This window comes from Megalops cyprinoides, chromosome 2, assembly GCF_013368585.1.
Source record: "Megalops cyprinoides isolate fMegCyp1 chromosome 2, fMegCyp1.pri, whole genome shotgun sequence".
Lineage (NCBI taxonomy): Eukaryota > Metazoa > Chordata > Actinopteri > Elopiformes > Megalopidae > Megalops > Megalops cyprinoides.
In genome coordinates, this window is record NC_050584.1 from 8,691,368 (window position 1) to 8,718,053 (window position 26,686).

The following is a 26,686-nucleotide window of genomic DNA, read 5'->3' on the forward strand; positions in this document are numbered from 1 at the left end:
TGGTTTTGATGACTACCTTGATCTTGTGTTCAAGTTTGAGCATATCAGCAGTGAGAAATAAATGGAGATATGTTTTTTATCAAAATAAAGTGATGTTCTCACATATTTCCTATTTTCAATTTTTAAAGTGGATCTGTTTTTCATATGCAATAATGGTTAATCCTCAACATTTTTATTTTAAACTGAAAATAATGGGCCATATATGACATATCTTTGAAATAAACATTTCCAAGTGTCATTTGTTCATGCCTCTTCAGTGGCTCAGCTTCCCTCTCTTAATGAAAGATGACTTATAGGGCAAGCCAGCATAAATGCATGGACGACTTCACAAGCACTGAAAACTATTTAAAGTGATTTAGTAGTTGGAGTCTTTTAGCTACGTGGATATTTGGGTAGTATTCCTAAATACTCTGATTGTGCTTTAAAAGATACAGCATTTTTAATATCACTCCGGAATAGAATTTTTTTTTAATTGTTGCTATAATTCTGATGCTCATAAAGGTTACCCTATAACGGGAAAGCAGGCCCAAAATTTATACCATAAACACCTAATTAATGCTGTCTGGTCGACCCAAAAAGAGCAGCTCTGTCCAGACTAAGAAGTTAACACCCTACACTAACGATCTGTCTGGGCAAACTAGGTCTGTATACCCTCCATTCCAATTCCACATCTGCAGCCCAACTTTAACCTTAAAGCTAGTGCTTTTTAAAAACAGCATCTCCCCGTAGTTAGCTAGCACAGACTTGGCAGGATGGGTGTTGACATCACCTTGAGCGGTAACCGATTAAACCAGTCTCGCTTGTGTTAAATGCAGCCAGCCAATTCTACTTGTGAGCAGAAAGACATAAAAATGATCTCTGTACCATCTCAAAGTACTCTCTTGCCTAGGGTGTGCACTTCAGTATTGTACATACATAGGAATACGTGACCCCCTCCTCACCACACACACGTTTTATCAGTATGAACGCCCCCACAATAGCTTAGGGTCAGACCACAGACCCAGATATTTAAAACTGTTCTAAATACAGAGATGTTCAAACTCCTGTCACCGCTGGCCCACCCTAACCTGAATACTTCGGCCAAACAAACATTTTACAATCCAACTGCATAACCGTTCACCTACACGCAGTCGCTTGAATCACTGTATTCTCTATAGCTAAAGCCTTGCCAGCTTCCAGTCCCAGTACAGAATCCAAGGTGGACGGATTCTACAAATGGACCCTTCGCACATAACAATCACACAAGCTTTCGCTTTAATTTAAGTAATTCCTCCAAGTTCCCGACAACCAACTGGCGGCGGAGAGCGACATCAGATCGTGCGAACACTACGGGCATTCAAACGCAGCTAAGAGGATCGCCTTCGTAAAAAAGGTAGGGTATGTTTTTTACAAGACTCTATAAACTTAAATACAGTTTGGAGGAAATCGTCGAAATTACGGATGAAACCAAATGCACTCGTGCTGCAAGAATAACAGAGATTGAAAGACAACTGTATGAGGAGCAAGCCATCTCACGACGTTTTTCTGTTGTTCGCTTCCTGAAGAGGGTGTAGCTAGCTAGCGCTTCAGCCAGGGCTTGTCGGCTAGCTAACTAAAGCTAGCTAGCAAATTAATTTACTGACATTGCTAGCTAGCAATGCAAGCTAAGCCGAGGTTTTCGTGAGAATTGAACATGAGGTTCTGGAGTGTTTAAACGGATTTACATATTCACCGAAATCAGCCGCAGTGAGAAATCGAGAGCAAGCAAAGTAGGAAGGTAATATTGGATAATTATTATAGCTGTCGCTAGCTAGCTAACGAATCTTAAATATGCAGCTAATCGCAGATGAACTAGCCATCTAGGTGATATCGTTAATGCCTTTTGCCGTGCGACTAACTAGTATTAGCTATCTAACCAAGACTTGCTCAAACGCCATGTGATTGCACACGGTTTAGCTGGCCTCCGGATGCTTTCATTTAGCATGTACTTCCTAGTTACTGTGCAAAGAAATGTTGGTTTTGTCGAGAAAGGCTCTAACTAAATGGTTAACGTTATGGATTAGGGCTTGCATTTTCACACAATCTGGCATCTTGTTTATAGCTTCAGTGATATGGTGGCAATGCCAGCAAGTTAGGCACCTAAACTAGCTAACTTAGCCAGCTACTAAGCGAGGCAGTTTAGCCCTTAGTGCAGGGCTAGTCACGCAGACTAACAACTCGTATGCTTCATGAGTTAAAAATGAGAGAACCTCCGACAATGTGTTCGTAGCCAGCTAGGCATGCAGACACTGATTTGTAACATAACTGTTAACTTAAAGATGGCTCTCTTGAAACCTGCTTAGCTGAGCACAGTGCTTGGCTGCGATAAAGGGAGGTGAAGTCTATACGCCACACCAAGCTAGTTAGTAAACTACTGCAAATGCGTAGCTGGATAGCTAACCTTATCTGTATTTAATCGTTCATTTACCATTAGCTAAATTAGTCGTTGTTAATAAAAGGCTTGTCTAGATAATGATATCGAAGTAGCATAGCTAACTACCATAGGTGATTAAAGCTAACTAACAAAGTTTCTTGCACCTAGACAAAACGTGACCGTGCGCCACTCGGCTGATATTGGCAGTTTTTTTTACTCCAAGTGCTGTCGGCAAATGTGTTATTTTGATGCGTAGATGAACTAGCAGAGAACAGCTAGTTGGCTGATGCTATCGTTAACTTTTCATGAGCTTCTTTCACCTTTGATTCATTGCAGTATGGCTAACGTGGACCACTGTTGTTTCTCCTATGCCACCCTCTCTAAGATGCTTTACTTTATCCCTTGTTTTGTTTTGATCATGGCAGCTTGGACACTAAAAACAAAATCTAACCTTAAACAATCTGCGAAATTGAAAGGTAACCGGGCAAAGCACGTCTTGTCCACGTCTAGACTCCCCAGAATTAGAAGCCACAAAAGAAATCATGATATTATTCCAAGTGCTGCAGTACCAGAGGTAGACAACCAGGCCCAGCGCTGGGGGGGGGGGGGGGGGGGGGGGCGGCGGCTTAGGGGTGCATTCACCAGGAGTATCTGACCTACACATTATATTGTTGGATGTCTACACAATCTTGCTTTTGTTGTCTGCGGAAACTTGTGCTTGTGTCGCAAAACCCATATGGGCTGCAAGGTGTCTTTCGATTGAGTCTTACATTAGACGTTGCTGAACTTAAATTGGAACTCAAGAAGATAATTAAAAACGGTTTCTTCGTGTTATTCATGAATACAGCAATACGCATTTTAAAGGTAACTTCCTAGAGTAAGACATGTCAGTTGAAGTGGGTGTGTTCTGAATTTGCTTGCTAGCTAGTTGCAGACATCAGAGCATTGCTCTTCCTGTTTAGCATGCCAGTGAACTGGAAAAAAATCAGTTCTCTTCCTGTTGCTTTTACTTAATGGAGGTTTATGCTGTGCTTTGACTGGAAGTATTATATGCAACATTTTATTAACTACGTGCCAAGGTGTTGGATCTGTTGTGAAGGTGCTCCAAATTCATGCAGCACTTGAGCATGAAATTTCTGCTGTAAACTCTGATGTGTTTTGAATAAGAAGTGGGTTATATAAAGAACAAGTGTCAGTTATATTGGACTTGGTAGTAGTTCAGGGTTAGGTTTTAATGCTTTTGTTTGATGACTTGCCAGACACCTTCAGCCTGTTTAGTTTAGGTGTTGTACTGTAGAGTTAATGGTATGATTTGTTTAAGATCCATCCTTTTCTGTGTTTTTAATAATCACTAACATGATTAATGTTTTTTTTTTTTTAGTGGCAAATGCAGTGTTCAGTTCTGTTGTCCTGGGCACATAGAAAGTGCTCAGCACATAAACACAAAAGTAAAAAAGGTCTTGATGGCAAATGCAATCCAGCAGATCGAATTTAACCCCCAGTTGTTCAATTCAGATAAAGTTGAGCAGGATCTGGTAAACCATGGTACAGTAGAAAAGTTAATGACTGACTAATAAAGTCAATGAACACAAAAGAACAGACTGTGGTTCAAATTACATGGCCATTTCACTTTTGCTTTTGATAAAGCATTTCTCAGATGAAATGCTGTGTGAGCAAGGCTACAAGTGCAAATTGTACTGGTAAGACCTGTTCAGTGTTAGCGTTTTCACCATTTTTCCCTCCCATTTTCAGATGGCAAAGCCACGTCAGGTTAAGGTGGGGATGTAGCCCATAGATTGGGCTTCCCTTATCTCTCATCGGGTTTTGTTTTTGTTTGATTTTACTTGTCTAGCTTTTCTATCCTACTGAAATGAGTAAATCATTACCATATTCTAACTGCACATTTATATTCTCAGGATTTTCTATGTGATTATTAGTTGATCAAATGGCTGTGTGCACCGAAAGTTATTTTTAAATGCATACTGTAGCATTTCTTGGTTTACTCCAAAGAAAATCTCTGGCTTGTAGTAAGTCCCAGTGGGGAATGTAAGCACTTGATGCATATCATAAAACGGCAAGTCTTACATTTGATAAGACTTCTCCTTTAAGACTCCTTGAAGTATTATAGGACTGAACAGTGCCTTTAAGATGTTTCTCAGTAAATGGGTTAAATAGATTAATGTTTATAAGGTAATGTGTTGCATGTTGAAATCTGAGGTGGCATTTGTTTTAAAGATGTCACTGGCTAGACAATGGTGGTTTTTTTTTGTTTTTGTGTTTTAGAGATTTACTCTGTCTGACTTGATAAATCTGTAATACTCTAGAAATTCTGGTGTAGACTGGTTTATGTTTTTGTGTGTGTGTGTGTGTGTGTGTGTGTGAGAGAGAGAGAGAGAGAGAGAGAGAGAGAGAGAGAGAGTCCCTTTACGGTGTATCTGAATGGGCCAGTAGAATTTCTTTGCCTGCCCTTCCTAGTATGTGTTCCAACTGTGTATTTGATAGAATGCAGTAATTAGGCTTAACCTGTTCTACATTGAATTGAAGGATGACTTAATATTCATGGTAAACATTTAAAATATGCAGACACCCACAGAAGGAACATGTTCATGCTGTGGTTTGCTAGTTTGTTAAGTTTGTTATTAGTAAGCTGTTGTGTTCACACGCTAACTTTTCGTGTGCAGTATCAAAATGAGCATTCTTTATGAATGGTGTCATTCTAAAATGGGGACCTGGATGTCTTTGCAAACATTTCTTTGCAAGAATGTTCTGCCCATGACTGCGAATGGTAACCTCAGTAGTAATTGAATGTGGAGAGAGGTAGAGCAAATCCTGCAGTCTCAGGATTCCACAGTAAAGCACTGGTGAGACTTGTAGCACTACATGCAATTCCACTCTCTCCTGTGCCCCAGGGGAAGTCTGCAGAATCTTCCCAGCAACACAAGGGGCCAGAATAGTCTGTTCTGGACCTTATTTTAATACTTCTAAAACCAAGTCTGCACGTGCAAAAACGGCAGTAAATCTAACGTAGGGCAAAATAATAACCTGTGAAGACTGAATGCATAAAACCGTGCTCCAGTCACAAAGCTCATTTAAAAAAAACATGGTGTGAATGATATTTTTTGTCAAGGTGCCATTCTTAAAACAACTGAAGCATGTGATTCTGCTTGTCAGTTTGAAGTTGGCCTCTTTATTTCCCCTTCTCCTTGTGTTTATCTCATGTGAGAGTTGAGGTACATTGTTCTTGCTGCCTTGAATATGCTGGAAAATACATGCAAATAACTAATAATGTTGGATTGTTGAAGGCTCTGATGGACAGAGAATGCCTGCTGATGGACAGAGGCCATATTGCCTCAAATATAAAGCACCCCCAAACAGAATAATTTAAAACAAAGGAATGCACATTATCAAACCAAACATTACCTTATCAGTCAATAAAAAATAAACCTTTTCTTAGCCACCAACATCTCTTGTGTCAGCAATCCAGTATAGCTCTTTGTACTTCAGTAACAAGGTTTGAAAACTAATATGCCACAAAAGCAACAGACAACCCCCTTGTATCTTCAGTCAAAGCGCTTTAAGGTCAGCAAAATTATTTCCTCAGAGCAGTAGCATTCAACGGCCTTTTTTTTTTTTTTTTTTTTTTAACCTAAGCCATCATCTCACATTAATTCTGGTGACCACATCATTTTTTAGCAGCATGACAGTTTGGTCAATTTGATTCTTCTGCTTCATTAACTACCACGATCTTAACATTTGCATGATAGCTCTCTCTCAATTTCTTGGATACCTGCACAGATTTTAAATCCTTTTTTTTTTTTTTTATTCGGTCACAGCAGGGATGCTTATCCATTTTCCGTGTGCATCATACATGTAGTGTGAAGGTGTGTAGTATGTTTGATTTTTTTTTATTAGAGGAACTTGGCTTGCTAGGGATGTAGCACTAATTGGGAGAGGCACATCTATTTAGCTTAGCTGGTTGTGTTTGAGGTGTTAGATCTTGTTTTCAGCAGCATGGTTGAAATGTTTTTGTTTTTTAAACTGGCTTTCTCAATAAATAACACTGTTTTATGGCCCAAATCAGACATTACATGTAGGCTTGTATGAATTTCAACCAAACATGTTTGAACTCTGTTGTATTTGTTAAAATGAGAGGGCTTAGTATTACTACTAGTAATAAAGGGAAGGCATTAATATTGTGCATTTTTTGTCTGAAGACTTGAATGATGGCATTTCTAGTGTGCAGCAGGGTAATCTGATATTGGGAAATTGTGTAGCATGGCAGGCTCTTCTGCAGACTCACAGCAATCAGGTGCAGAAAGAAAAAAACCCCTCCTCTTTTGTAGAATTAGCTGTTCCTCATCTGTTCTGGCTCCATATCTGTGCAGTCTGCCTTTCATTTGTGTAGTTGTCTCAGTTGAGCACAGTGATTTGCCCATCTGTCCAGCATCTATAAATCCACACTTTCAGCACATCATAATTAAAGTTCAGCAGCTGCCTCTGATATTTGTTTCTGGAGCTGTGGCATGACGATACTCAAGAAAAAAAAGAAGTGGGAGTGTTCAAATTTGCATATCTTTGCGAGGCAAGGCATTTCCTCGTTGGTTTTGAATTTCACTGTCTCACTCTTCAGTATGCACCATCATTAACAAGAGTGAGAAGTTATTTGCCAAGCTGCTGAGGACTTGGTGAAGCTCTGTATGGTAGACACTGAGGATAAAATTTCTGTGTGCCACTAACTGTACATGCTTTTTACAACTCCAGGTAGCTCGGACCTCTCTCACAATGGGAGTGAAAGATCGCCCTCAGTGCTACTTTGATGTGGAAATCAACAGGGAGCCAGGTAGGAGATGTGTCTGCTCCTTATTTTTATACTTGGTGACCAGGCTGAGAATACAGGGAATTGATTTATCTTTCTCAGTTCTGATTCCTTCAGGTGTAATGTGAAATCATGTGGCTTAAAGAATTCACTGTAATTGTGTGTTAAATACACCATTTTGTATGTCATTGTCTGTGTGCATGTGTGATAATTATTGCTGAAGTGTTTGTTCACTCAAAGTGTGCTGCAGCTCTAAAAAGAGTAAATGCCTCAGGGTCATTGCTCTTCTGAAGTCTGTGTTATGCGAAAGCGTGAGGCAACATGGCTATCTTCTCACTTAACAGCAGACAGAGGAAGAGGTTCTCAGATACTGTCATTAGTCATTTAACCTTGTGGGGGGTGTGTCAGGCATATCCTTTAAAGAGGACATTATGAGCTCATTGCGTTACTTTGCTGTCATATTGAAAACTGTAATTTTTTTGCAGTGGCTGAAGTAACAAAACAAACAGAAATGCACTCAAGCAATCTCAGCAAGTGCATGCCTGGAAGCAAAAAATGAATGCTGCTATAAATGAAATGAATCCTGCCAAAGCAGGATATGAGAAAGGAATGCAGGGCAGCCTGTTATTGTATCAGTGCAAGGAGACACAGGGGTGTTTTTTGAAAGAGAAAACCTTATAGTCATGCAGCACAGTGTTTTTTTTATTACAATATTAAAATATTAAAATAGCAGAATCAGTTGTGAACGATAATAGCGAGTATGTCACTTGGTGTGTTTTTGGAACATTTCTTAGAACAGGTTTTCTCCCAAAAGGACATGTTTAAATGATGACAGAGGCCCCGCCCCCTGTAAGGAGCTCCTACACCAGCACAACTGATTTTCTGTTAATGAGAAGAGATGATGAGCCTGCTGATATGTGCAATAGTTATTCCTCCTGTTGAATGTTCTGTTCTTGTGACATATTGTCCTGTGTGCACTGCAAAAGTGGTTCCTGTCTTAGGGGTCAATCGCAATGTGGCTTCTTGTCAAGATGATGAAATGAGAATGGACTGTTGAATTTTGAAAGAAAGCTGATTATAACAGTGGTTATATCACCACCAAACTGTGTCATACAGACAGAACAGTGACAGCGTTGTAATATTTTTGGGATTGTGACAGCTGTTGATATGGAAATAAAACATGGCTTAACCTAGTGTTGTTGAAAGGACAGATGGATCAGATGGCATTGAGAGATTCATGTGCAAAAACATCCAGTGAAGGACATAATGTCAAAATCCAGAATGAAGAGGCTTTAGGCCTTGCGTTTAGGGAAGTGTCAGGGTGAATGTTTCGAATGGTTCAACAGCTATTTTAAGGTAGCCAGTGTCAGCCCTAAAAGACTGCTTTGGTGTTTGTAGTGTGCTTAAACAGAAGAGCTGACGTCTTGTTGTAAATGTGATTTAATTATCCTCTCCTTTTTTTTTTTTTTAGTTGGACGCATTGTGTTTCAGCTTTTTTCAGATGTTTGTCCCAAGACAAGTAAAAATTTTCTTTGCTTGTGCACCGGTAAGTACATCAAATGAAGTGTGTTTGCTCTCCATTTCCAATTTGTTGACGAAACAGTACTTGTACTTTTGTATTTGCTTACTACCGCATCTTCTTAATTTAAGTAGACTAGGCTGGCGCCCACAACTGCTGTTATGTTGTACTGCTTTCATAGTTGTAACAGCAGAAAGCATTTCAAACAACAGTGCAGAGTAACCACACTCATAATTAATGAGTATCTGCAGAACATAGTTATTTTTATGTCATATTTAAAGATCTCAGTGTCTACTGGTAACACCAGACATGTTTTACTGTCCTTCATCCAAACAGTCATACAAGTTTATCGTAGCAATGAAGCTAAAATGAACATTGTCAGGTAGCCTGCTGCACTTACTTCTGTCAGCACGTTAAATAAAACTTCAGATGAACTTCCTCTGGAAACCAATACAAGCTGCCATGCATTACATTTCAAGTATTAAGCAACAGTGCAATGAAATAAGTAGTAAGCCTGACTGTGCTCTGAATATCACGCACCCAATACACACGCATATGTGCACAAAATTCCATGCACTTTCCTCAGACCATACTGCAGTGACTGCTGCTGCCTGAGGGTCGATGTATTGATCTCTGCTGCAGATTTACACCCTATCATTTTTCCCGGTACCTGACAGCAGGAACGTGAGGCTGGCAAGGACAGACACAAGAGACGGCTACACTTTAGGCCCACTGCTATTCTCAGCTTCCTAATGGCTCCGGCTTGTCACCCCCCCCCTCCCACCCCCCATCCCAGCCCTTCCTCAGCCCCACTTTTGGGACCCACTACCAGCTTCCATGAAACCAAAAACCTTGCCCGAGACGGTCAAGTAGAAAGTCGCCCATTAGCAACCCAAGCTGTCCAGCTGCACTGCCTTCTGTTAAAAGAAATCCTCTTTGCGTGCGCCGACCGGGAACACCGTGTCCCCTCCCACACGCATCTGGCATAGATCTCCCTGTCCGCTTTCATCTCATAAATGTGGGGAACGTGTGATGCCCCCCTTTGTAGAAAAATTATGGTGTGTGATGAGCTGATGGACAGCTTTAGATAAAGGTCCTCACTTATTGGAAAGGTTGTCTTCACCTCTGAATGCTGTTGGTTTCGTACACTACAACAGGGAATTTGACGGATACTTTTCAGTCCTTAATGATTGTTTTTGATTAAGGCCTTTGAATGTCTGAGTATATCCTCCCTGGCTGCCAGTGTAATACCCAGACTACTAAAGGTACAATGGTATGGAATTAAATACCAGGCCACCCAGACTTTGGGCTCTCACAGACTTTAGGCAGGAACAGCTATGTGGCTTTCATGAGCTTAACATAATTCTTTGTCTGCAGGTGAAAAAGGAACTGGAAAAACCACAGGGAAAAAACTGTGTTATAAAGGCTCCACGTTCCATCGAGTAGTAAAGAGCTTCATGATCCAGGGAGGGGATTTCACAGAAGGTAAACTTATTTAAAGTATGCTGTGTTCCCTGTGTAGATTTTACCACTCCAGACATGCTGTTTAAGTAGGGCAACCAAAGAATCAGTCTGCAAAGCTGTGTCTGTAATTCAAACAGGAATACCTATGGGTATGTGCTCACCTACACAACATGCAGCTTTTTTAACACTTAATAACAGTTATCAACAAAGCAGAATCTTGCTGCTGTCATAAACAGATTAGCTGAAAGGTATTAGAGTAGAGTAGTTCAGGTTTGATAAGTTGTTCAGTGGAGCTAAACTTGGCCATTTTAGATTTAACTTGCTGGCTATCTAGCATAAAGATCCATTGATTTTCACAAGAAAGGCTTGGCTTACAGCTTGCTCTCATTGCCTGTGTATAATAACCTGGCTGTATGAGGAGATGTAGTGCTTATGCAACATCATTCACTCAGTGTTAAGGCCAGACATGATCTGTTGATCATGCTGAAGCTAAAAACATATGATCAGCACATACGCATGTTGCATATATGTTTATCACATGGCCCAGAATGGAAGTGAGGATGTATGATGTAAGATTGGAATTGCGCTTCATCGTGAACCACACATAGGGAATATCAGAATGCTGCAGGCTTTTCCCTCAGGGGGGAATCCATATATACTGTGACACAGAGATCTACAGAGTGATTTCATTTGCAGGTAACGGAAGAGGAGGGGAGTCGATATATGGTGGCTACTTTGAAGGTAAGTAGACGTATCAGATTGTACCGCACCGTCAGATGAGAACCCAAAGTGATTAAAACCTTAATGTAAATTTTAAGTAGATCTATTTACTTCCATCTTGTCTACTTCTGCATGAGCCTAATGTTGCATGGAAAGTTAGTAAAAGCATGGTTTCTGTTAGATTATTTTGCTTTTTGGCATTACTTACACTTTTTCTTTCTTGTTTTTGTCAACTTGAAGGTAATGATTTTTAGCTGTTTTTTTTTTCTGACTCAAGCATGGAGGTTAGGCAATTTTTTAACTTGAAAGCTCCAATCTTCCTGCCTAAAATTTTCAACATATTCTTTTATTTATAGAGAGTGTGGTCTTATGCAAAATGAAAAGGTAAGAGATGTACACAGCTCAGTAACACAATACAAACATTGTTCCCTTCTACCCTCCCCATCAAGAAAAAGGATCAGAAAGTCTTCCATGATCAATGTGTGGATGGATATCTAAATTGATTGAAGACTTGGAGGTGTTTTTTTCCTCCCCCTCCCCTTTTTAGAGTCATTAGTTTTAGTAATTTATGTGAATTCGAGTAGGTACATAGTAGCAGTTTTTGTCATCGTTTTTGTTTTATCAGTGTGTACCTTAATGATGTACAGGTGAACATGCATATCAACTTGGTGTCTGATCATTTGCTTTGAGTTTATTTTTACTTAAGTAGTGAAGAAAATTATGTTTATACGGGACACTAGAGTTTTTTTATTATTCAAGCAAATGCGCTTTAATTTAAAAGTGGTCCTCTGATAGCTATAAGATGGCTGCATCAGGAGGTTGTGGGCCTTGGTTCTCTTATATCATGCGGCTGCTTGAATTGCATGCCACCTAAATTGGTCTCCCTATTCTTGTTTGTCCCCACAAACAATTAGCGTTTCCTTTCATGTTATGACTAAATATTTTATAACTTCTGTTTCACTGTTGGGATTTATATTGTTGTTAATTATTTATGTATACACAGGTTATGCTTCAACAAGCTTTCATAAACTTTTTCATCTTCTGCAATGCTGTCTTCTGTGTCAGGCATTTCATTAGTCACAGCGAGGAGCAGTGTTTTGTGGGCTCATTCACACTGACAGTCCGGACTCATTACGTACAAAGTTGTAGTAAATCGGAACAAAGTTATACTAAGCCAAACCCTGGTTGCGGTGCTTAAAGCGGGTACTTAGAAACACGCCTTCATTCACAGAGCAGTAGACTGGCCCATGCCAGCATTCTGCGGCAGCACTTTGTCAGCGTTAGTACTACATCTACAGGACACGTGGGCATTACAATTGTACTAGTAACCTTGTGATCACATGTTGTCCATGGTGGCTGGAGAAATGATGCCGATGTCTGTTTTTGGGGGCCAGCGTTAAAATAGAGGCGACTTTTCCCCTCATGCACTCTTCACCTTCTCACCACCACTCCTGACAGGCAGCAGAAAAATCTCACCGGCGCTCTCTCTTTTTGGACAGATGAGAACTTTATTCTCAAACACGACAGAGCGTTCCTTTTGTCAATGGCCAACCGAGGCAAAGACACGAACGGTTCCCAGTTCTTCATGTGAGTAGCGTTCTGTTTGGTTTAAAACAATTGTTCTGTGGGAAGCAGCATTCATGTCAGAGTTGGTAAAAGTGACTGTTGCTGAGCCATTTAATATGACTGACCGATCACTATTAAATGGTGATTATGACGTGTTAAAGTATTTAAAGTATGTGTATCACAAAGACTATTTTATAGAAGTAATTCATCATGCACGTATGTACCATATTCTTTTTTTTTTTTTTTTCCCTGAGTATATTGAGAACAATAGCCATAATAACCATAGTTCTAAGAATCATAATAGTTTACAACATTCATATTGAAAATTGGGTCCATTATGCTTCATAGTTTAACAACATTAATGCATTTCCAATCATTAATATGTCAAAGCGGTGCTTTGCCATATATTTCTAATGAGCGGGCATCCGTCAGCTTCACCATGTTAGCAGTGGAGTGTGGTGTCACTAGGAGTATGTTTCATTGGGCTTTTGAAATCTAAGGCTGTAGAACAATCCTTGAGTTGCTGGATGGTGCTTCCCTGATCTCTGTTGTTTGTCCTGTTTTATTGAACTTCTGGGATTTCTGACAGACATGGAAGTTTTGACTAGTTATGTGACGTCAGCTTCCGTGTACATGTCTCATGCATTTACACAAAAAGTACTTCATACCTCACTTAGAAACGGGACTCTAAAATTTTCATTTGAGCTTTATCAGAGCACCAGTGTTCACAACGGCACAAGCTAGCAGAATTAGATCATTCTATCTGATCTGATTACTGTGGCCACTCCATAAAAAAAGCTTCATAAAAAACAATATGTTCAACAAATACTTTGTGTATCGTAAACATGCATTTAGGTACATTTCTTATGCAGCTCATAACTGGACTGCGGCAGTCTGCTAGGTGTACATTTTCATTCATGCAGGTAATTTGATCCATGATCTGTTTTAGGAAGAGAAACGTAAACGCAGTTTTAACAGAACATTTGGGTTATCAAAACAGTCATTAATACACTGGTGAGGGGAACTGTTCTGCTTCAGTTTGCCCAGGGCAACTCAGTAGTACAAACGCCTTTGAGAACGAGTAACCTGCTTATTGAACAGTACAATATGGATGAAGCAAAAAAAAAAAAAAAGATGAAGCAATTATTTCAACAGCCGTATATTTTTACATAAATGTATGGCTGTGGTTGTTGCTCTTCTTTGAAACCTTTGAGCAGCAGAGTTTTGGTGATGAATAAACTGTACAGATGTTCCGTTGCAGGGTTTTCGTAGATACACTGCATGTGAAATTTTTAGAGTCCTCTGTTTTGGTTCATATTTGAGAAAAAAAACCCATTTTTCAACTTGAGAAGATTTAGCCGAGCCCTCCATTCCTGTGCTGTTTATTTCCAATGCACTACATAAACCTCTTTATGTATGTGTACATGCAGAGGATTTCAACATGCTTATTGCTTTTTTTTTCTTCTTGATGTATGCATATTCAGCAAAAAAAAATAAACAAAGAAACATAGACTCCTTTTTTGCCTACAGATGTATTACAATTTTTCTCTTGCCGTTTTTGTGTAAAATTTACAGAAACTCTCTAGCATCCTGCTCTTCCAAGGTAAAGTGTCACTCTAAGGCTGTGCTTCTCTCTCCTAACTGTGTACTGATGATTTCTTAGTTTCCTCTCGCCGCCCCTCTCCCTTTTAAAGCAGAGCTCCGTTTGAATTGACGTGTGTTTGAATAAGGAAGACTCATGTCCGAAAGATTTGAAATATTGACCTTATTTGCTGTTCCTTAAAAATGAATAGCCTTTTTGACTCTGTTCCATTTCAAACAAAACACTTCAGCAGGGGACCCTAAAGCAATTTACCAGATGTTCCCAAAAGTATAAAACCATTGATGAACCTGCTTAATAGAAACTGGTTCAGAAATAACCCAAATAATACTTCATATAAAACTGGCGAGCAGTGAACAGCTTGTCTTTGCTCTGCTATGGAACATGCAAGCAGCGTGATTACTTGAGGTCCTTATCCTTAATGTCTTACTAGGTGTGTAAAGAGCTGTGTTACAGTGAGGAAACCCTTAAATGTAAACAGGTGCAACACACTGACACATTTGTTTGCATTTTATTTATTCCTCTGGAACATTTTTTATTTAAATTAAGCTCACTTTTTCATTTACTTGTATGTATGTTCTGTAAAATTGTCATTTAAACCTATCTGCTATGTACATGTTCTTAAGCCTTGTGTTCAACCTTTAATTCTTTACTTCTCAAAGTAGGTTTTGTAGAGGAATCTGTTGCATAAACCTAAGTTCTTGCAAATGAACGTTGTTCTTGCTTTTATTATAAATGTTAGTTTTTTTTCACAAATATTTACTCTATTCTTTTCCTTCTTTTTCTCCATGACTCAACCTGATTGCTGAAATGTGGCTGTATAAATAACCTGATAACAGCACCACAAAGACGGCACCACATCTGGATGGGTACGTCTGTCGCTTGAGTCATTCTGTGCATGTTTGATGATTTTGTTTTTTTTCTGTGACATTTCAAATCTAAGTGAATGTGAATAACATCTGGGCAATTCGCATGTACTTGAACTAGGACTGTGGTTATGTGGTGTCATGTAAGTTTAAAGGAAGTGATGCCATTTGTCTGTCTTGTACTATTGCGGCAGTGTAGCATAGTGGTTAATGAGCAGGACTTGTTACTGAAAGGCTCCTGGTTCGATTCCCCACAGGGGCACTGCTGTTGTACCCCTGGGCAAGGTACTTAACCCACAGTTGCCTCCGTAAAATATTCAGCTGTATAAATGGGTAACATTGTAAAAACCTGTAATTGATGTAAGTGGCTCTGGATAAGAGCGTCTGCTAAATGAAAATAATTTAATGTAATAATGTCCTGCTCCACGGGGAACCCTCTTTTTATTGACTTCAGAGTTCACGTGGTCTTTGGTCTGGTTATCTCTGGGTTCGAGGTGGTAAAGCAAATCGAGAGCCTGAAGACGGACACAGCCAGCAGACCGTATGCTGATGTGAGGGTGATCGACTGCGGACAGTTGATAACAAAATCGGCCAATGACGGTAAGCGTTTCACCTTCCCAAAAGTGAAATGCCCATGTGTTTTCCTCTGCAGACTTAAGTCAGTCAGCTCAGCACGTTGGCCTGCTTGAAGCTACGCCGTAACTTTGCGGTGCTTTCTCTAAATATGCTGTGATTGGGATCCAGAGATGGGAGACTATATTGTAAACTCTGTATTACAGAGCAGTTACAATGGGTTGCACAGGAGAAAAACTCACGTGTCACATAATATTCCGTGGTGTACAGCATGTCATTTCAATTACCTCGTCTTTTGAATAGGTTTTGGGTCAGTGTTTTTTACTTTACCAAGTGTATCAAGTGCATAGTAACAGTGTCTGTTGACCGAAAACAACAAAAAAGATCCAGGTCTTTTTAAAGCACTGTAAATATTTTACACGTTTGTCGTGAACATTGGGGTTCTTTGGGCATATTATTCATGGTAGCTGGATCTGTGTTACTTCTCTCACCACTTATGTCAGGGGCTTTTTAAAATGCTATAAATTGAGACTTGCCTTCATGTTGTGGCCCATGGCTTATGATTTGTTGCATTGCGGACAAGCTTCAAATAGGCATTATCTTAAAAGGGTAGATGTATGTGGAGAAAACCACTTCACTTTACAGTTACAAAAAAACACAAGCTAATCTGAATGCATTGCAGTGATTACTTGCTACCCTTGCACCCAAGTTAACAGGGGGACCAGGGACCATTGAAAAAAGCTTTAGAAATAGTTTTTTCATGTAATATAGTTGCAAGGGTATTTACTGCATTGTTGCGTATTACCACATTTTAGATGCTCTTAAAAAGGGGGGCAGTTCACTGCATGTGGTTAGCCAGCTCAGCTCAGCTATCCATAAGCTGTCCTCAGCTAACCACCAGATTTCTCCCTAGCTTGGAATAGAAAACTACCCAGTATTTATCATGGTTTCCCAATGAGCCAGTATTTATTATTTAAAGCCCCATATCTAGCCCTTCATATTTGCAAATCGTGTTTTTGATAGTGGTATCGCTGTTATGTTTTTGTGTTGTTACTGAAATCAAGCACCTGGTCATCTCTTGTACATTAGAGAAACGAACTTCAAGCAATGATGCCAGAACATGACATTGTTGTAGAAGGTTCTTGCTATCATACTATACATACTATACATGATATTTTTAAAGCTACCCTCTGTTATACTGGGTGCATGAACATGTTTCAGTGACACATTGGAACAGCGTGTTTCAAGTGGAATGCTAAAATTATAAAATATTCTACTTGTCAGAATCTGTATGTCAGAACTGGCAGATCTACAACACTGTTCCTGCCTGTTTTACGTTGGCAGTAATGCTGCCCTATATTGCAGTTTCATGTGTAGTATTACAGTAATTAATATAAATTAGTTAGGTTCATAAATACATTTGATAAAAATCATTTGATTGTTGTGTGTTGTTAGCCCATGTCATATCAGTGTCTTCTTTCATTTATTTTTATGGGCTGTCCACACAGCATCCATTTGAAACGAACATGGTTGATTTTTTCCATAGAACATTTTCATTGAATGTACATTTTCAACCACCATTACTCTGAATAAAAAAATGGATGAAATCTTCACCATTTCTCTATTGGTTTGATCAAGGCTTTACTTTTAGTCAGTCAGTTTCAGGGATACTTGTCTGGCCTAGTTCCGCTGTTTGTGTCACTGGCCTCAAAGAGCTGCTATAAAGGAGCATAGCACTATTGTATTTAGGGATAGGATTAACACTCCCAGTGGATAGTGGTTTCAGCAATTCCAGGTTTAGCTTGTGGCAGCACAGTGTATAGAGTTGAATCCATTTGTTGGAAGCTTCCAGTCAGTACACTGACCTGTTGCTGGTAAGACCTTGATTGGCTCAAAGTGGAATGCATTGGGATTTCTGTTCTCATTACTATTATGTGATTATGTGACATGGGCCTCCGCTATGGCTGTGTAAGTATTAATCTGCAGGTTACTGCTGGCTAATAGAAAACTTTATTGAACTTGATGTGCTGGTCTGTTTGTGCTGCTTTTAAAGAGCCCCCTACTGTATAGCAGTTTGCAGCGTTTGTAAATAGGGCTGAATGCATTCAGTGTTTATTCATTAAAAAGTGGTAAAATAATCATTCCTATGTTACAAACATGACACGTCTGAAACAAACACATCTGATGTGAGGCTGGGTGCAGTGGTCGCATGCAGCTGATGCACATCATTATTTTAGATGTAGGTCTTTTAGTTTAATATCGACTTCTTTTGTGATTTATTGGTTTTAGGTGAATAAGGCTGAGAGAAAAATATGTGAGCCTTAATTAATACATCACTTTGATGAATCTCTTTCCCTTAATTATTAATATTTGTACTGGTCCACCTCACTCATGTCTGAAGGCAAGAGGAAAAGGTACATCAATGTTTCTGCTTTCATTGCAAAATACTCTGAACCTATGGGAGATATTGAGTGTTTTACAGTGCCATTGAAAAGATAAATCATCCCCATTGTATGGAATTCAGAGCCTGTGGTGATTAACTGTGCTTTTTTGCTTTTCCTCTTATAGTGCTTGGAGCCAAGAGGAGAAGAACATCACATTCAGCTGACTCTTCCCTTAGCTCTTCGGACTCCTCTACCTGCTCCTCTTCTACCTCAGAGTCGGACAGTGAATCAGAGGAAAGGTACAGGCGTCGCAAACGGAAGAGAATGACCAAGAGCAAGCGCTCAAAGAAGAGAAGGAAAGAGGTCAAGAAGAAGGAGAGTAGGAACAGAAGGCCGCCATCTAGTCAAAGAAGGTAAATTTCCTGAGCCGCCTGTATGCTACAGCATAAGGCGATTTCATCCCACAAGGTTTGTAAATCCACAGAATGAGAGTATATTGGTCTTTGGGTCCTTCTGCGATTTAAGAAATTTCTGGTCCATACAGACATCCTTAGTCAGATATTTTGTCAGTCAGATACTTTCAGGTCAGCAATTTAATTGATCACAGAATATTAAAATGTTGTAAATTGAAATATTTTGACTTTTTTGATAACCACAGTTTCACTTCAAAGCATGCTCAGTTTGCTGCTACTGAAATAAATGTACTAGTAGCCTACAGAAAAAACCTTTGCAAGGCCTTATCACCTCACATATTCAGAAATACTTAGGACTCTGCAACCATGTCGGCGCATTTTCAAATTCTGTGTTTTGCTTGACTGTCATGTAAAATTATTCTGTACTGTACTTCAGAAACCTGAATGTCTCTATTTATAGCTGTCCTGAGGAAGAGACTGCTGATGAGGACAAAGACAAGGACCAGAACATGAAGCGAGAAAAGCCTGTAGTTCGGCCAGAAGAGATCCCGCCTGTACCGGAGAATCGTTTCCTACTCCGACGGGACATGCCAGCTCAGGAGGAGAATCCTGAGACGTTAGTAATATCTATAAATTTGCGGTGGTTTATTGTTTGATTGTTTACAAACATCGTGAGGCGCACTTTTCATTCCATGTCAGTTTCACTTTAGATTACTGAAAAAGGATTAGAGTTCAGAATCAATTAGCTCACTCAACTTACACTCCAGGTGATTCTAGTTTATGGATAGCATCAAGGAGTTGAAATAATTTATTTTAAAGGATATTTACTTCCTAATATGGAAATCTTGCCTAACATAATTTTTGTTTTGTTTTTTTTTTTTTTTAGATGTCCTGCTCTAACTTTTAGTGAACAAGTTTAAAATGGAATCTATATCAAGTCTCTGGTTTCGTGACAGTAATCCACAGTGATATTCCCAACAGTGCTGTGGTGCCTCTTCAAACCACTAAATAAAAATAGCATTTGTGTTCATTCAGAACCCAGCAAGAGTCCTCGTCCGTTCCAAATGACCTCAAGCCAGCAGTCACAAAATCTGGACGGAAAATCAAAGGCCGTGGAACAATGGTACGTCCCATCTCTTGACAAAACAAGGTTTGGTTTCTGAGATAATGTCACATCGTTGCCAACATTACAGTGTCTAATTAATATGAAGTTTCGATAAGGATCTCATTGATTTATCTACCCACTACAACATCTACAAACTAATACCCTGTGAAGAAAAAAGCGCACCACAGATTCTGTTGGTCGAGAAGAATTTAGGCTTTTCAGAGTACACAAAAAACATGAACTAAAATCCCTGCAAATGTTCTTTCTCTCCCTCTTTTTCCTCTGTCTTTGCTTCTTTCTTTCTTCAGTATAACTACCTGTCTCTCGTTTTGAATTGTTAGACTATTTTTCCTCCCACAAAAAGCAAACCTTTGATGTGCACTTCCTGGAATTAAGGTAATGCTATTTGCGAGCCATGTGGAGAAAGTTATAGAGAATAAAGGCAACCCAAACTGTGAGAAGGGTCGGTGTGTTTGTCAGTGTGCCACAGCCTTGTCAATTCCCACTGCAGAGGTATCACACTCCTCCTCGCTCGAAGTCCCATTCAGAGTCTGAGGAAGACAGAGGGAGCAGTGAAACTCCACCTCACTGGAAAGAGGAGATGCAGAAAACCAAGACCTATCATCCACCCAGTGTGGAGAAATGGAGTAAAGGAGACAAGTAAGCCACCATTTTGGCTCATGAACGTCAGCTAAAAAAAAAGGCTGGATTTTTTTCTCCCCATTTGTTCCTATAGATGCCTTGTCACCACGCAGCAGGAAATTAAAATTTCAGTTATTACGTTAGGTTTTTTGTAATGTAAAGTATTTTACAATAATATATATTTTTCCTTAAGGCTCAAGTACTGTCCTGCCACTGAAATCTAGTATTTATATTGAATAAAGTACATTATCCTGGATAATGTAAAAAATGTATTGGTATTCTATGCCACACTGTTACTGAACATAGAATTCTCAGAAGGAGACAAAATTAGATTTGCAGATGTTGTGTTTGTATTTGTAGTTCCAGAGACTTGGCTTAGTTTTAAATGTGACTGTCCTCTCAAAAAATACAAAACAATAATTTTCAACATTCACTTTTAAATTAGTTATTGTATTATTAATTATCTTAGAGTCTATTTTGGTAGGTGATGTTCATCCCACTGAGGGTGTAAACATTTTGACTTAACAGATTGAATGACCATTATTCAAGCAGATGGGACAACAGAAGTGTCTCTCCGCGGTCCAGGTCCTGGTCACAGGAGTACTCCTCTGGCCACAGCTCCAGGAGATCCAGCCAGCACCGCCGACACAAGAAAGAGAAGAAGAAGGCCAAGCACAAGAAGAAGTCCAAAAAACAGAAGCATTCAAAGCGGCGTAAAGTACCTAAGAGTAAACTCAAAGAGTCTCCTCTCTCTGAGGGTGAGATGTCTGTCTCGTCTGACAGAAGATCAAAGCTGTCCAGCCACCGTGAGGGAAGGTCTCGTTCCTCCTCAACCTCCAGACGTTCCTCCAGGAGAGAATGGTCAGGGTCAGACAAAGAGCGCCATTCCTCCCACTCCTCTAGAGACTCCCGCTCCTACACTCGAACTAAAAGCCGGTCCTATTCTCTGAGTCGATCGAGGTCACGAGGAAGATCAAGGTCCTCTTCCGGCTCCAGGAGTCTGTCACGGTCACGGTCGCGATCACGGTCAAGGTCAAGGTCGAGGTCACGGTCCAGGTCTCGGTCAAGGTCCCGTAAAAGAAACATATCAAGATCCCCTAGACAAACAAAGTTAAGCGAGAGCGTCAAACCAAAACTAGAAGCCTCAGTTCAGATGGCAGTTAAAGGTGAAAGTAAGCTGGTACCAGCGGCAGCAGAGAATGTCCCGGTGTTACCTTTGAGTGACAGCCCCCCGCCATCCAGGTGGAAACCTGGGCAGAAGCCTTGGAAACCCTCCTACGTCCGTATCCAGGAAATCAAAGCAAAGACCATACCATCTCCTCTCCCTCAGATAAGCCATGCTGTCAGCAGGGTTTTGGAGAGCGAACGCGCATCCTCGCGGCACAGCCGTCGCGACACTGACAGCGAGAGCGAGGACTCCGAGCAGTACAGTCATAAGAGCCGAAAACGATCGAGACCGTCCCGCAGCAGGTCCTCCAGAAGCAGGTCCTACAGCAGGTCATACAGCCGCTCCAGGTCACGGTCCTCAGCCAAGTACCGTAGCCGCTCTTCATCCTACAGCAGGTCAGACTCCTACGATTCACACCGGGGACGAGACATCAAGAAGAAACACAACTCGGGTGAAAAGAAAGGGAAAAAATACCGTAGCGTGCACAGGAGAAGTCCAGATGCTGAAGTTGTTGACAAATATTTGAAGGCCAGTAAAGTACATAAAGTTAGAAAGCAAAAGCGCACCCCACCATCCTGTTCAGAGGGTGCCACTGACAGTGAAAGCAGCCCAATTGACAGACACAGACAGAATAATACCGACTCTAAAGTGGTAAAAGGTAAATTTGGCTCCCTATCCGAAACTGCCAGCCTTCAAGCCTCTGATGTAAAGTATGATAAACCAAGCAAGGTGTTGTCGTCGGAACATAACAGTAAATCTGGATGGGACAGCGACAGTGATAAGTCCAGAAAAAAGACCAGCTTGAGTAACCGGTCCATTGAGAACCATAAGCCTGAAGTTAAGACTGATGAAAAAGGTGGAGATAAAAAGTCAACACCTTTTAGTAGATGGGACTCGGATAGCGATTTTGAGGGAGTAGTGAAAAAGCCTGCTGCAGCCGACTCAAAACACTCGTCCGGCAAAGAGGAAGGTGAGGCCAGCTCTGAGTCGGAAAGCGAAGGCCGTGCGTCACTGCACAGCAAAACGAGCAAAATCACACGTGATGCGTCCTCTGTAAATTCAGACATGGATCCGAAGACGACTTCCAAGAGTGTGCCTGGGTTTGAGTTAAGTGCTGATAAAGGTGCAGAATGTGAAAGACACAAATCAAAGAAGAAAGCAAAACGGAAACACAAGCACAAGAAGAAAAGCTCCTCAAAAGCAGGCCTCCACCGATCAAAATCCAAGTCCAAAATGAAAAAGTCCAAGAAAAAACAGCAAAAACCCAAAGGAACATTCCACTGGCAGCCACCTCTTGAATTTGGTGAGGAGGAGGAGGAAGAGGAAGCTTCTGTCCAGGAGAAACAGGTTAACCTCAAACAAGTGGGGGCAGTAAATGAAAGTCCTTTAAAAGTAGTCAGAGGAAGGACTCCTAAATCCCAAGGTATGGAAAATGAGGTCAAAACAGGAAAAAATCACAAATCACCCAAAGGCAGTAGCACGTTACAGGTGGTGTCTCACTGTGTGGAAGACATCATGGAAACCACCAGAAAGGGGCAGAAGTCAAAGCAAACTGCTGTTGCAAATCCAGCTCCAGCTGAACACACACAGGTTACCCTTAGTAAAACTGACAGCATGGCGGAGTTACCAAAGATTCCAGACCAACTGGAACCACCAGATGATTGTATGGAGATATGCACTCCTGAACATGACTTCCCTGAAACAACAAATGAACCAGCAGTTCCTCACGTGATGCCTGAACCATCACAAAATACACCCTCAAGTATGGATCCCAAGGAGGGTCCAGTAAAAAATGGAAATTCTTTGCCGTCACCACTTACTGAAAAGCAGCCAGCTGCGACAGCTCCCACTTTGATGCCTAATTGTAGATCAGGTGAAGAAGCAGCCACAAGCAAAGCTCCAGGAGTCACCATTGACCCCAGATGGAAACCCCTGAGTGGTATCGCTGGTCTGCAGGCGGTGAATGTAAACTCTGTGAGTACAAAAAATACTGAACCTCAGGAGCAGGGTGAGAGCAAAGTCCAAGGCCTCAGGATTGAGATCAAAAGCAAAAGCAGAGTCAGGCCGGGTTCCCTGTTTGATGAGGTCCGAAAGACAGCCAGGCTGAATCAGAGACCCAGGAACCAGGAAAGCTCCAGCGAGGACAGGTCTCCGTCAGCTGGAGACAAAGGCAAGTCACTCAGCCGCAGCAGGTCAAGGAGCAAGTCCCATTCTGCCTCGAGCGCCAGGTCCAGGTCCAGAAGCAGATCACACTCCTACAGCCGTTCCAGATCCAGGAGTTCCAGTTCCTCCTACAGGTGAGCATCACAGTTGCTTTGTCAGTCTTTGCCAAATAAAATATTGGGTGGCTGGTACTGACAACAGTGATTTTTAATTATATTGGATTTTTTTTTTGGGGGGGGGGGGGGGGGGGAGTTTAATAGGACTAGTTTTCTGAGGGCCATGGTGAGTATGTCTCTGTGGGCAAGGGGTCAAGGGGTATGTGATATTTTTTGAAACGATAAAAAACACATAGGGATGTCTCAGGCCGGTCAGCTCTGTGAACACTGAGACCGAGACTCAGGGGTCATAATTGAAATTGAGTGGAATCCAGCATTACACTGGTTCATTTTGTGTGCTGATCATACATTGTGCAAATGTTTTTGTGTGTAGCTTTTGTTACATTCATACCCAGATTATGTCTGTATATTTGGAATTATGGACAAATGCACATTTAAAATATAATACAAACTACAAAATACAGGAATTCAAAATATAAAACACACCACAATGACAGTGTCCTAAATGCATGTTGTAAAATAAACTCTGAAAATATTCCAGGAAACATATTCTGTTTTTGAGTATTTTTTAAGTGAAAAACCTGAACACTACTGGTTTATACTGGATATTAATACATTTCTGCTACAAATGGAACGCAGTCTGTTTCTGTTACAAAGAAATTTATTATGAATAAATCTGTCACAAATAGGCAAGCAAGGATATTTAAAGAGACTAACATGTTGGAATCATAAACTGTGGTGATTATGTCACCAGTGGAACTTAGTTTAAAGCTCACAACTGTCTGTGTTCAAGGCCTTTTGTTTTTCCGTCTTTGAAATGCATTCAGTTGAAAGTGGAACATTGAACAGTAACTGTCAGTGCACAATCTTGTTACCGGTCTGTCTTTTCAAATATGAGTTTATATGAGGTAACACATTTACATTTATTCATTTGGCAGACGCTTTTATCCAAAGCGACTTACATAGGTTATAGTTCTTTACAATGTTATCCATTTATACAGCCGGATATTTACTGAGGCAACTGTGGGTTAAGTACCTTGCCCAAGGGTACAGCAGCAGTGTCCCAGCGGGGATCGAACCAGCAACCTTTCAGTTACAAGGCCTGCTCCTTAACCACTATGCTACACTGCCATCCCAGTAACACTTGTGATAAGATCCAAGACGCTGCTTTGGTTTAAGCCTCTGCAGTAAATGCGCTGTGATTTTAGTTCATAGACGCATGCAGAATCATCGCTAGATTTATCTGTGTCTGTAGCATTGTTTATCCGAGGCTCTGGATGCATAACACTCTGCACCGGTTCCTTGATTGTCACCTTTTACACACAGACAATGCTGCATACTGCCCCTGCTGGTCAGACTCATACACTGCACAAAAATTGTAGAGAATTTACCTTTACATAATGACCATACTATGGGGTCTCTGTAGCAACTTTTTTTAAGGGATGTGTGGAGATAGACAGGGGAAACTCTGATGGAATGTTTGTATTCATTGAACTCGTATGTATTGCATTCAAGATAAATTCATAACTTTGGTCAGAGGGCTTAAAATCATAATGGTAGAAACACCTGAAGACAAACGCCACAACAACGCATGCGGGATTTAAATGATTGTGTGATTTCAGTGCTAATGTTTGCTTTGTGTGCTCTGTGTATGCAGGAGCTACAGCAGGAGTCGCAGTCGGAGGAGATACAGCAGGGGGCGCTCTCGCACTCGCAGTAGCACCTACCGCAGCTACCGCAGTCACAGGTGAACACGACAATAACATGCACAAACGGGAAGAAAAATCACCACCCTACAAAAACACACACACTCTGTTGCAAGCTCCCAATTCCACCTAAACAATTTTGAGTGGTTATTTTAACCCTGTTTTACTATTACCCACGGTAAGCTTTGATTTTGGTGTTCAGCATGAGTTAAAAGGAATTTTTAATCCTGCTTATTTGTGAGGCACGTGTTGGGTAATCTTTTGGTCTCTGGTTGCGATTTTATTAGTGTAATTGTTTCAGGTATGCACAGAATAACCTGTCCTACTGTACTGAAAACAGAGTTAAAAATAGTTAAAATGGTAATTGACCTTGAACCTAAGTATATACTTGTTTGAATGTTTTTTGCTTGAGCTTAAGTGGAGGGCAACAGATTTCAATTCATATCTAACATACTTACACAAGTAGTCCACTTTATGGTAATATGAATGACACCCAAATTTGTACATTAGTACAAAATCAGAATGACTGCACAGAAAAAAATGAACCTGAATTAGGAGAGTAATTTAAAACGCTAACTGTTTTGGTTGAAATTGTGTCTATACCGTCAGCCGGACATACAGTAGAAGTCATTCCAGAAGCCGATCCTATGATCGCCGCAGAAGGTCCAGGTATGTACATCTGTGACACTTAACACAAAGGACACATAGGAAATAACTGCTTATTTTAAACGACTGGTGGAAATCCAGCTACTGTTTTTAAGGTCTAAATGTAACTTCTGGCTGTTAATGCAGGTCGTACACGTATGACAGCTACACTAGCCGTAGCTGGAGCAGGAGCAGCAGGCGGAGGCGAAGCAAAAGTTACAGGAGCTCTGACCGCGGATCCAGGTACACAGAGAATAGCATAGTTTTTATAACGTATTTCAGCGCAGAGCTTTACTCAGGAACATCTGCCTGAGCATTTTTGTCACCAGTTGGTAAGAAGACTGGGCAAATTCAGGAATTCACAAAACATTTCTTCTGTTTATATGAATAAACTATGCAGAAAGCTTCAGGTTAGGAGTTACTTTTAATTATACAATTAGTTTACATGTGCGCAAGCATAAATCTGGGTCTTTACACAATACTATTAATTTGTTAAGTCTGCAAAGCATCTCAGAGATGTGTGTTTTTAAAACGCCTGTTTTAAGCCTTTTTCTTTCCCGTTTGCTTTAGGTCGTACCGATCTTACAGCGTGAGCGACCGCAGTTACTCCAGACACCGAAGTCACAGTCGAAGCAGCAGATACAGCTGAGGAGTGTCTGGGGGGAGGGACCCAGTGTTTCAGTGTACTGATGTTGCCTGTGCAACAACATTTGTCAATATAATGGTGAAAATTCTTGTATTGCAACACCTTGAAGATGTCACAATATTAAACATTTTGTAAGATGAACTGCTTACACTTTGAGAAGGCAGAGTAATAATTTTGTAAAT

At 40.6% G+C, this 26,686-nt stretch overlaps 1 protein-coding gene across 4 annotated transcripts; it reads left to right on the forward strand.

Moving 5' to 3' along the window:
- Positions 1-1,069: 1,069 nt before the first annotated feature.
- nktr (natural killer cell triggering receptor) lies at positions 1,070-26,686 on the forward strand. 4 transcript variants are annotated; one of them, XM_036516439.1, is made up of 18 exons: positions 1,073-1,372; positions 7,154-7,232; positions 8,680-8,754; positions 10,105-10,212; positions 10,888-10,932; positions 12,411-12,498; positions 14,053-14,080; positions 14,917-14,946; positions 15,438-15,543; positions 18,085-18,313; positions 18,774-18,929; positions 19,349-19,436; positions 19,930-20,078; positions 20,589-23,525; positions 25,165-25,254; positions 25,823-25,882; positions 26,006-26,101; positions 26,429-26,686. In XM_036516439.1, exons 2-18 carry the CDS (start codon positions 7,175-7,177, stop codon positions 26,505-26,507), a joined length of 4,422 nt encoding a protein of 1,473 aa, XP_036372332.1. In that variant the 5' UTR covers positions 1,073-1,372; positions 7,154-7,174; the 3' UTR covers positions 26,508-26,686. The 4 variants fall into 4 exon arrangements, with proteins under 4 accessions (XP_036372340.1, XP_036372332.1, XP_036372324.1 ...); XM_036516447.1 differs by lacking the exon at positions 14,053-14,080 and having other exon boundaries at positions 1,070-1,372; positions 15,398-15,543; positions 20,646-23,525; XM_036516431.1 differs by lacking the exon at positions 14,053-14,080 and having other exon boundaries at positions 15,398-15,543.

Excerpts from the sequence above, each read along its gene's own strand:
- nktr (XM_036516431.1), top strand. The coding sequence starts at position 7,175 with ATGGGAGTGAAAGATCGCCCTCAGTGCTACTTTGATGTGGAAATCAAC. Across the intron at positions 10,933-12,410 it reads ATATGGTGGCTACTTTGAAG|ATGAGAACTTTATTCTCAAA; the intron begins GTAAGTAGACGT and ends CTTTTTGGACAG. Across the intron at positions 25,255-25,822 it reads CGCAGCTACCGCAGTCACAG|CCGGACATACAGTAGAAGTC; the intron begins GTGAACACGACA and ends CTATACCGTCAG.